Below are 12,272 nucleotides of genomic sequence, written 5' to 3'. Positions count from 1 at the left end.
AGGAACATATCAGTAATTTAATGTTAAATGCTTAATGAACTTTGTGCTCATCGCTGTATTGTCAGGATTCAGAAAGGCATTGGAATTATTCCTTATTCTGATTTCCTTATTTATTCTGTATTTTTGTATCTGGGAAAAGAAGATTAGATCAAATGATACATTCTGTATAGCTTAAACTCTAAAATCTTCCTAAGAGCATCTGATGAAAGGCATGTAAATACATTTTATATATACTTAGAGATATATAGCATTTTATATATTGTGTATATCAAAATAGACATCTCCATGGCATAGTTGTGCTGAAAGTGCAAATATCTGCTTTTAACTCATATCACAGGTTAATGTCTGGAGAACCCAGTTGCTCACCATTGTTTGTATGGTTAGTTACAATACATAGAAATGCCTTTGCTATAAAGGAAATATACGTAAGATTGCACATTTAGCACTTCCCTCCATCATAGTGCTTTATGGATGAATGGTATTCCATCTCAGAAAAAAACAGAAAAAATATTTTTATCACACTACAGAGAAAAAGATCTCTGTCCGTTCATCTACTTCAATGTTTTAAAAACAAGTAAACTCTTAGGTCAATATTTTTAACGAAAATTATTCCTCGCCCTTTTGAAAGCGTAAATAAAATAATCATGATATATTTATTATGTTTTAGATTCTAAAAGTGGATAGATTTTATGCCAGAAAAAAATAATATAATTTATTTAGCAAATAGAAGTGTTCCAGGAACACAATGAAGACAAAGATTTTAATACTGAAAAGAAAGTCACATAACTTGCTATGTGTGTAAAAGTACCAATGACATTTCATGTATATAGACACGCTCTTCTATTCCATAAAAGATGGGAAACAGAACAATTAAGTCTGCATCAGATTCTGGTGTCTTACCTTACACTGATTACACTGACGTCCCAGAACATTGGGCTTGCAATGACATTGTCCAGTCTTAGAGTCACAGGCTTCTGAAAATGAGCCATTGATATTGCAGCTGCAGGCTTGAGGTAGACAAGAACATGTTGCAATGAGACAATAATGAACTTCCATAGCACACATCATACTGTATATATAAAACATTTGCTGGCAATCTTTTGCAAGAGTTTTAGTCATCTAGCTCCTGTAACATTTTAAATTACCTTACGCTAATGAACAGAAGGCTAGAAAAGATCAACTTCTGTAGCAGGAGATGTTCGTACATTACAAATCAATTCCTGCTTTATGATTTACAGCCTGCCATCCAGCTAATCTCCACAGTTCTTATGCAAGTAAAAGACTCTAGAATACCTAGCAAGGAAATAAAGAGGAAAATTGTTTTCTCTCATTTATCATCTTTTAAGAGCTGAAGAAGTGGAACTAACCCCAAATCTTCATTTACCAGTAGCTTGCAAATTATTTTAAAAAATGAGCAAATTAAGTCAGTAATCTGATCTATACACAGGCTAATGATTCCTTTATGTCATACCCTATGATGGCCTTATACCTCTTGTAATTTACTCAGTTTAATAAAGCAACCAGCATTTGTGGCAGCCCAACATATGTTCTTGTTTTTTCCTGAATTAGAGTGGAAGAAGAGAGGAACTGTTAAATAATATCAAAGTCCAAATACATTTTCAACATCAGGATTTGTAAGATGTTTATACTTTAGCTCCCAGAATTCCCCAAACAGTATGCATGATGGTTGGGAAATTCTGGGAGTTGGCGCATCTTAAAATTTCTGAAGTTGAAAAACACTACCTTTTACATGAATGGTGGCAAATGACAATTTGTACTGGCCTGACCTATGGATTTCCTCTTCTGTACAAAAAACTGTAAAATATTATTTAAGTATTAAAAGGAGCATATATGACCATTCACTAAAAACCTTTCCATATTACTTTTTGTCCCTTGAGTAGATCTAATTCTCAGAATAAGATTCTTCCTTATCAGCTTCAGGCAACATCTCATTCCAAATGTTGCATATGCATATTTTAAGAGACAGTGTTTCTTAAAATGAACCCCAAATATATTATTCCCTTAAAAAAACCTGACATTTGAAAATTGGCAAAAAATTGGCTCTGGAAAGTAGTTTTTTCTATGGATAACATTATCTATCTATTAGTCAGGATGTGGAATCAGGATGTTGTTTATTTATGGATAATTTTTTTATGAAATTCAAAGCAATGAAGAATAAAATGATCATCTATGGTTGGATGTAGATGATTAGTTTAGCTGATATAATGAACATGTTTGCCATATATAACCATGAGTCATGAATAATTTGGAATTTCAGATGCTAAAATACATGTCTCAAATTGTGTATGGTTTATCCTGATAGGTTTATCTATGAGTATATGTGATAATACTTGTTTAAATTACCCATATATTCCATATATATTTGCAAATAAGCCCATGACCACTGAATTTTTAACCAAAGTTCCATGAAAAATTGATACATTATTCATACATTACCATACATTACCAGAGAATAAGTCAACTGGCAAAATTAAAACAATGTGTATATCCGTATCTGTAAAATAAGCCCTTATACATCTGAATCTGTGAAAAATGTTGTGTACTGGAACTGTGACTCAAGGAACGTCAATGCGATGAAGGGAACTATAATTCCATCTTGATTTTTCAAGTTTGGGGCTTTGATTTTGGTATATTTAACAAATAAGGCATCAGACATGCTAGTGAATTGTTAATACATAAACTCTTATGCTAGTCTAAATTAACCAATTTTGTTGCATTTATTTTGTACAATGACAATAAAGGCTATATAGTCTAAATGTGTTAGAATGTTGTTTGTACTGAGAATCTAAGCAAAGTCGGACTTATTTGGGAGTTGGATGACCCCTATATCATACATATCTTAAGAGCTGCAGACTAGACAGAGACAATGAAGAACACAACACAAACTGCCTGTCTACATTCTTGAATATAAAATGTGTATTTTAATTATGGAAATAGGAAAGAGAAATAGGAGTGTTTTTTCAACAGATCTGCAACTTTGCAGAAATAGACAAGAGAAAACATCAGGGAAGAGGTGACAAAAGAATACAGTAAGAGAGCTCATCTTCAGACAACAGCTGTGGTTGCAACAATGATCAAGGGAAAACTTAACAATGGACAAATGATAATATCACAGAAACAAATATAGGCAGAGATGAGTATCTCTAGGGTTTTGTTTTATTTTCCAGGCTTTATTTATTTATTTATTTATTTCCACAATATGTAAAACTTTAAAAGGTAACTGAAAAAAAGCAACTGGTTCCATAGAAGTCATGTTGGGGAGAGTCATACTCATTTTGTCTGTTACAGAACTCCCCAACTATTAATTCAGAGCATAAGATCAACAAATTGCTCTGAATTTCCTGCTGCCTTCTGAGTCCTTTTATAGATTAGCCCTTTTATAGATTAGCCAAAAACTACAGTTCAGGTAAGGATTAGTGGTACTTTATTTTTTTCAAATTCAATTTCATCTAGTTTCTTATTTTTAAAATTGAAATTCATTCTACCCGCTTATGTGTTAGAATGTGATTGGTTTTAAGTAATTTTTAAGTATTTTTGTTGCATTTTCTATAGTAAATTCATGCAGTTCCCTGCAAAACCTTTAGCATTATTATTACATTTTTCACTTCCTGGCAAAACACTTAAAAACACTGAAATGGTTCTATCCTGTCAAAGATTTGGCACCAATACTTATGTTTATCCTAAATAACCTGGGAACCCTTCCAAAGAAGGTATGATAATCTTTGAAAGGATTACCAGTTTTACACCCTTGCAATAATCAGAGAAATTATCTAAATTATTTTTGTAGCCTTAATGACTATATGCTTTCAACTGGTTTAGCAATGTTTGTTTCTCACTAGAATACCCCAGCTCCTCAACCTCTGGCATACAAACATGGCATTCAATGGAACACTTCACACCTCTCTTCCTCTCAAAGAAATACTTTAATTGTGATTAATTTTACAGGGGTGATTCATTCCCAAACACTCTGTAAAAATGGAGGTCATCAGTTTTTATAAATGCGCAAACATATATTCATGTACAATGCTTTATCTGTGTTTTTAGTTCCTTTGTCTTATTGCAGGGGGCACTTCCAAAAAGGGTTTAAAGCATGGTACCATAATGAAAGGGGGAATAATGGCTGTGGTCTGCAAGAATAATATACAATTATATATAATAACTCTCCATGATGGAAAGAAAGTCAAAAACTGAAGTACAGAGGAATAGAAAGGGTCATATCTGTGAAAAACAATTCATGACCACTAGGCTATTAACAGGCTATTGAGTGTGTGTGGGGTAACCAACAAGACAATCCGAATGGCCCTGCTTTGTGTAATATGGATTTACTCTATGTAATGCTATGCAAATGAATGCACGTACTGTCTGACACGCTGATGAGATGTGCCTACAGGGAATGAATGCATTTTGACAGGAAAAGCAAGTTTCCAGGACTTACGTTGACATTTCTTTACATCAAGAGCGTCTCCGAAATACCCATCAGCACACTTCTCACAGTACTGGCCTGTTGTACCTGGCTTACATTTAAGACAAGCTCCAGACAAGCTGTCACAGCTGCCAGGAATGGAGAAGTCAAGGTTGTCATTACATTGGCAAGGCTGGCACAATCCCCCTGGTTTTGAAGGTTGTCCAAAATAGCCTTCTGCACACCTAGGGCGACAGACAGATCAGTTCAAGCACTTACTTCGGCCTGTTGGTATAAAACAATGATTACAGTTTTGTGGTTTTTAGGAAGCACTAAAAATAGCTTGATTTGGATACTCTGAAGCATTTCCAGATCCCTTCCTCATTTAAAAACAAACAAACAACAATAATAAGTAGCAAAACTACCAGCTGATAGTCTGCCAGCTATGCTTTGTGTTAGATCAGGGCAATGAGAGGACAGACTCTGGTTCAAGGCAACAACAGCTCTTTATTCACAGACAAGTATGTACAATCCAGCGACTGTTAAGTCTGACAGCTCTCCTTTTATAGGGAGCTGTTAGACCTCTCAACCAATCAGGTTAAACCTCTGTTCCTGCCTAAACAGAGGACTGGAGTGGAAACCACAGCAGCTTGTGTGGATATCTAACATTAGATATCTATCTAATAATGTGGAAGGAGGGAAATAAGAAGGGACTACGCCGCAAGAACTAAAGATGAAGAAAATCATAGTCAGAAATACCATCTTTGCATTGAAGTTTATGTGGCACCACCTAGGTACCACCTATAAGGGCACAGTACCATAACTTACTTAGAAAACTGCTATTCTCCTCCTCAACATAAAAATCCCTGTTTAAGATGGAACCTAATAAACTTTGCAAAATGACAAGGAAGTAGAGTATATGTATAATAAATCTATATCTCTATCCATAAGAAAGGCTGTTTCTGAATTATACATGTATGCAAATCCAATGCCTTACTCTGAATATGTTTAGGATAGTAGGTAAAATTCTCTTTGGACTCCTACCACAAAATGGGATATCTGTAATGTTTAGAAGGATAGGAGAAAATGTTAACGGCCACGTCTTATGAATCCTGTTCAATGATCAGCTTCAAAGGAGGTTGATAGGGCAGAAGACAAATAGCTCCCTAAGACTATAGTCTCCATGACTGGTAATATATAACAACACACAGTTAGAAACTGAATCTTATGCTTAGAGCCTTAGTCTGCTTATTTTGTTCTTAAATTACATAGAAGCATAGAACAAAGGTTCCCATGTGGCTAATGCAATATGATTGCTGGAAGTATATTGGAACAATAAAGATTCCTCCAATTAATATTCATTATTCTCTTTGCTTATCGGGTTTTGTTACATTTTTTTTCTTTTTCCATTAGCCTTTCTCTTTCATCTGATAATGCCAGCAATTCCACACACCCCCAACAAAGCCTATTGTAATAACACACCCCAAGGATGTGTGGAATGCATGAACTTCTAATCGTAACTCATTCTTCAATACATGACAATCCACTTATATTGTTCTTTGGTGCTCTGCTACCTAAATTTAATACAAACTTTTGTCTCTTGGTATAATAAGTCTATATGCCTATTCAAGCATTCCATTGGAGCAAATTCTCCTAACAGAAGACCCTACTTTGATATCTTCCAGTTCAAGTTGGGAATTGGAGGCATTAAAGTTGTTAGGTACTCCTTATCTCTCAGCATTTCAAATCCTCTAATCTATTCTGCCTAGCTAAAGAAATACTTTACTAATCACCATTTTATTTCCTTTTCATCTACTATGCCGACATTCATGGAAAACAAATTCATGTAGAAAATGAAGTATACGATATTAGCAGGAAAAATAGGGTACCATTATCAGGATACTTATGAGTTATAAAAAGATATTGTTCATATTTCTCTAGGTTTTTAGCGTTAGTTCAATCAGGAGCAATCCTAATCTAGTAGAAAGCACATGTTTCCTCTGACGACTATAAAGTCATTCTCTTTCTAAAGTTCATGTTGTGACTTTTAGGTTAAATCATTCAGTATTAATTCACAAAGAATCATATTAATCTATTCAGAAAGGATTATTTGGGAAATAATAATTATTCCACATGAATGAAAGGAAATTGTTGAGCTGCATATGATGATTTCTGAAATAATTGAACACTAGTCATTTCTAGAGGGCAGCAAGATTCAACTGGGCTTGCTTTTTTGAACACCGTAGCTTAAGAAAAACAACAGAACATGAACTTAAGCAAGGATTCTTGGATGTGGACCTGTCAGGCACTTTGCAAGTTGCAACTCAGTTTTTCTTCGTTCTTTGCATTTGTTTCACACACTTTTACACTCCTTTATAGGCCTCTTCTAGATCTTGTAAATTCCAGAAAAGGCCTCTGAGATTGTTCCTGTGTAGATCGGAGAGAAGCAAAATGCCTGATTCACTCTTAGAAATGAGAGAGTTGTATTGCTTCACAAAGCAGCTTTGAATCAGAGTGGGTTTACTCAAATCTAGGTGGAAAAGGAATATAGAGTACAGAATAATAGAGTTGGAAGAGACCTTGGAGATTTTCACGTCCAAACCCCTGCTCAAGTAGGAGACCCTATACTAGTGATGGCAAACCATTTTGGCACCAAGTGCCGAAAAGGGAGCACATGCTCGCACAACCCAGAAGAGGAGATGCAAAGGGCACATTCAAAGGGGGAAATGAACTACCGGTTTCTGGCACTTGCATGGACATTGGCCACCTAGTCTTTCAGTTACTGGCACGCATGCGTACAGGACGATCAGCTGGCCAGCATGCATGCCCGCACCAGAAAATGTTCCAGTATTATGTGTGCATGAATGCCACAAACCTGGAAGAGGAACGGGCGATGCAGCGCATGCCAGGCAAAATGGCTCTGTGTGCCACTTTGGGCATGCGTGCCATAGGTTCTCCCTCATGGCCCTATACCATTTCAGACAGTCTTTTCTCAAAAGCCTCCAATGATGAAGCACCCACAACTTCTGAAGGCAAGAGATTCCACTAATTAATTGTTCTCATTGTTAGGAAGTTTTTCCTTAGTTCTAGTTTGCTTCTCTCCTTAATTAGTTTCCATCCACTGATTCTTGTCTTGCCTTCTGATGCTTTGGGAAGTAGGGGATTTATAATTTCAAAGTGTAAATATAGACCCACTGCAAAGGATTTTTTTAAATTTTAAAAAGGGTCCACAACAATATTTTGTTTGTAATTTACAGGTAGTTGCTGCTTAATGAGTTTCAATGGACACCTGCCCAAGTACCCCGAAAGATACGCATGATCTGGATTGGAAGTTCTTATGTCTGCCCCACCCCAGTGGTCACATGATTGCATTTTGAGCACTCAGCAACTAGCTGCTATTTGCAGTGTTCTGCGGTCATCTGGCTGTGATTTACAGGATTTTGTTTCGCTAGAAACTGTTTTATTTTCTAGTAAAAAAAAAAGCCCATTGTGAACAACAGTTTCAGTTAACAACCATGACATTTGCTTTCACTGCTGCAAAAATAATTTCATAAAATTGGGTTGGTCACATGATTACCTGCTTAACCACTGGCACAATTAACCAACATAATTCTGACCTCAATTATGGTCCTAAGTCAAGGACTACCTGTAGCACAGTGACGTCCATGTTTTTCTCCATTTTCTGCTGACTTTTCCTGCTTTAGAAATTTCTGAAAGTTTTTTGTTTTCCTTACATTAAAATAAAACCATGTCAGTGGTTTATGGTTCTTCCCTGAAATAAATTCCAAACAGTTATCTTTGAGAGCTTCTAAATTCGGAAGTCTCAACCTTTGCTGAACATGCGTTGTGCCATTCATCTCGAGATCAACTATAACACCTCAGATGTTCTTGATGAGACATGAGAACTGAATTAGAGCAAAGGGATGGGGAGTAGAAGAAAGGAGAGAAAAAGAGAAACCCCACACACAGAGAGACAATATCCCAAATACAGGCCTTAGGGCAGGGATGTCCAAACCTTTTGCAAGGAGGGCCAGATTTGATGAGGTGAAAATGTTTTGGGCTGACCATTCAGCCTGACATTCTTTGAACCATTAACATTAAATGCAAATGAACTATTTTATGAAAGACTAAACAAATAACTCAGGCAGGGAGAAGAAGCTGCGGGCCGCTCGAAATTTGAAAATGGGCTGCAATTGGCCCCCGGGCCAGACTTTGGACATGCCTCACTTAGGGTATAACCATGAAAGTAATAAGGAGTCCATTGAGAGAAAAAAGGTTGGCAACGAAGGCAGAAACATTTCACATTTATCAAAGAAGAAATGATATCAACTTAAGATACAGCGAGGAAATAGTTACAGAACATAAAAGAACATCTGGAATATGAAATGATGGTCCTTTTTTTAAAAAAAGGGGTAAAGACAAGAAAAGATGAAGCAGCAGCAGAAGAAGAAATGGGCAACTGTCAGTCTAAATAAACACATATAAATGTATAAAGTAATGTATAAAGATTTGGCAAGGGGGGAAAAACACTTGAAAAAGAAACACTCATAAAGTCAGTTCAAGCACTGAAGAGGAATCATTGTGGTTCCAAGGCAAAATTAATGAAGAACACTTCATGATAATTTCTAAATTAGTTAGTTTAATAGCTACACATGACAGAGGAGCACTGGCATGCTAAAACATGAAGAGATTCCATGCAAATTCTGAAGTGATTACTCACTCTCAGTTAATAGCTTCCATAGAAGGCTTTCTAAATACACAAATGCAAGTGCCTTGAGCTTTTTTATGCAATTTGTAACCATTAAAAACAGCAGATTCATTTCTTGCTTTCCATGGATGGTACTTGTGAATGGAAATCTCAATGACCTCCACATTGACCAAGTTATAAGTAAGTACTTTTCAGCTGATTTGGTTCTTACATTTGTTAGCTTCACATCTCTCAGGTTTGAGAAGAGGCCAGCAGAGAGGAAAGAAAGACAGAAAAATGTTCAGAAGTGACTGTAACAGTGATAAGTGAATGAATATGTAAGTCCTTCTTGTGGCAGATGGATTAGGCCAAATATAGCACAATATAGACTTTCTGTAAATGTTGAATTCTTTGATTCAGTTCCCAGGTTTCCTGTTAATGAAGGGTAGCATATGGCCAATTGAATATATTTTCTAAAATTTTCCTCCTTACTGTTAGACTGGAGGAACATTCTATAATTGTTTGTACTTCTTTACATGAATTGCAATTCCTCAAATGTCACATACTGCAGTAGGTATTCTAGTGCAATGTTTCTCAATCCTGGTAGCTTTAAAATGTATGGACTTCAGCTCCTCATGCTGACTGGGGAATTCTAGAAGTTGTTGTCCATGCATCTTAAAGCTGCCAAGGTTACCACTGTCCTAGTAGACAAACTAGACAGTTATCACTGTCCTAGTAGATCCATTTTTATGTCCTTAAAAATAGTGATTTACCATTTTAATATTTGTAGAGATTCTATGCATGTCATGATCTAACAAGCGTACCAGAAGTAAAACAAGATATTAAAGCAGTGGTGGATTGCAGTCTTATAGGAACTGTGGAATTACAGTGATGAGAAGTATGAAAAAGAATACAGGGCAGAATGAAAAAGAGTTTGGATGAGGGTTTGCCATCAGTCCAGTTGCCACCTCTAATGTGGTACTCCTCTCCCCCATTGGGTCTCCAGGGCAGCTTGCAGAGCTAGAATAGACCGAGTGCTGGAAGCCCCAAAAACACACCTGCAAGAATTGCATAATGAGCTGAGAGACAGAGTATCTTGGAGACCATTCATCCAGAGTTACCAGAAATCAGCTGTGATGGTGCAGTGGTTATAGTGCAGTACTGCAGGCTACTTCTGCTGATACAATACAATACAATACAATAGTAGAGTTGGAAGGGACCTTGGAGGTCTTCTAGTCCAACCCCCTGCCTAGGCAGGAAACCCTATACCATTTCAGGCAAATGGCTATCCAACATCTTCTTAAAGACTTCCAGTGTTGGGGCATTCACAACTTCTGGAGGGAAGCTGTTCCACTGATTAATTGTTCTGTCAGGAAATTTCTCCTCAGTTCTAAGCTGCTTCTCTCCTTGATTAGTTTCCACCCATTGCTTCTTGTTCTGCCCTCAGGTGCCATGGAGAATAGTTTGACTCCCTCTTCTTTGTGGCAACCCCTGAGATATTGGAACACTGCTACCATGTCTCCCCTAGTCCTTCTTTTCATTAAACTAGACATACCCAGTTCCTGCAACCGTTCTTCATATGTTTTAGCCTCCAGTCCCCTAAGCATCTTTGTTGCTCTTCTCTGCACTCTTTCTAGAGTCTCCACATCTTTTTTACATCGTGGCGACCAGAACTGAATGCAGTATTCCAAGTGTGGGCTTACCAAGGCATTATAAAGTGGTATTAACACTTCACGTGATCTTGATTCTATCCCTCTGTTGATGCAGCCTAGGACTGTGTTGGCTTTTTGGGCAGCTATTGCACACTGGGTACCAGCAGTTTGGCAGATCAAATCTCACCAGGCTCAAGGTTGACTCAGTCTTCCATCCTTCCGAGGTGGGTAAAATAATGGTTGTGGGGCAATATGCTGACTCTGTAAACCACTTAGAGAAGGCTGTAAAAGCACTATGAATGGGTATATAAGTCTAAGTGCTAGTGCTATTCAGTGGAGCATCACAATTAAAATATGGGATTTTAAAATATAGGACGGAAAGCTAGAAAGGGGAAACTGTCTCCAATTTATGTTCCCCCTTTGAATCCTGCCCGTCTTTTATTGACTTTTAATTGTCACAATTTTAAAAACATTTCACTCAACCCACTTCAAGGAAAGAGCAAAAAAAAGAGAACAAAGATGTACAGTTTTCATCATTGACTGCCAAATGTCTACATTTGTCTTTGTTCACTCACTTGGGAAGTCATTCCTTTTTATCATCCAGAAAACGGCGGGTGGGTGGGAGAACACTTATGAAACATAGAGATGGTATCAATAATCCTGTTTTCAGATACTGAATAAACATTTGAAAGAATCCAACGCTAATAAGTTTGAAAACAGACAATTAAAAATAATTCAGATAAATAAATCTCGCCCTCTTTCTCACTTGAATTTGGCTCATTCAGAGATGAAATGGCAACTCACTGAATAATTGATTAAATACACTCTTAGTATTCTAAACAAATTTGGAAGGCAGTATAACAACAATTAAACCATTCTCAAAACCCAGAAAAATCAACAACAAAAAAAGAAGAGAGAAAAATGTTTTTTGATGTAATACTTCATGTTTATCTGGAGAATTATACTTGTTGGCTCATAAAGCAGCTGAAGAAATTTTCTCATTAAAATAGGATTCCTGCATGCCAGTGATATTCTACTGCAATAATGGGGCACTAACGTACTAGGTCTTTAAATATGGGTACATTAATATGAAAAGACAAACTCCCCCCCCCAGCCCATATTAAAAAGCATGCAAAACTTTCTTACCTTTCACAGCGTAAACCAGCATACCCAGGGGGACATCCATCACAAATGAATCCATGAGTTTGGTCCAAATGACACGTGGGACTGAAACTTTGTTGGTGGTGGAGAGCAAGAATCAGGTAAGGGAAAAAGCATAGAAAGAAATTCATTTGCAGCATAACTACTGTTTTTTTCTGAGAACGCTGCTTTCAAAACAGAGCAAGGAGAAAGTCTGTCTGGTCTCACACACGGGGCTTATGGTTTGGCTCCAGCCAGTGAAGCTATTTCTGCCGACACTGGATATAGCTCAAACTAGTGGCAGCATCCAAATGACATGTTGTTATGGGCCTTTGGTCTATCAATGAGACTCTACTCCATTTTAAAAAAG

General features: G+C 36.9%; 1 protein-coding gene across 1 annotated transcript in view; it reads right to left on the bottom strand.

Moving 5' to 3' along the window:
* Positions 1-12,272, bottom strand: part of LAMA2 (laminin subunit alpha 2) — a 464,667-nt gene that overhangs the window by 168,926 nt on the left and 283,469 nt on the right. Inside the window, exons 18-20 of the mRNA XM_081941542.1 lie at positions 11,909-11,995; positions 4,457-4,668; positions 901-1,007 (exon numbers count right to left, since the gene is read on the bottom strand). Of these exons, the coding sequence (XP_081797668.1) occupies positions 901-1,007; positions 4,457-4,668; positions 11,909-11,995 (406 nt within the window). The remainder of the gene's footprint in view (positions 1-900; positions 1,008-4,456; positions 4,669-11,908; positions 11,996-12,272) is intronic.

Source organism: Natrix helvetica (genome assembly GCF_964273705.1).
Source record: "Natrix helvetica genome assembly, chromosome: 2".
In the NCBI taxonomy this organism is placed as follows: domain Eukaryota; kingdom Metazoa; phylum Chordata; class Lepidosauria; order Squamata; family Natricidae; genus Natrix; species Natrix helvetica.
Note: the sequence above shows the minus strand (reverse complement) of the source record. Positions and strands in the feature narration are given on the sequence as shown.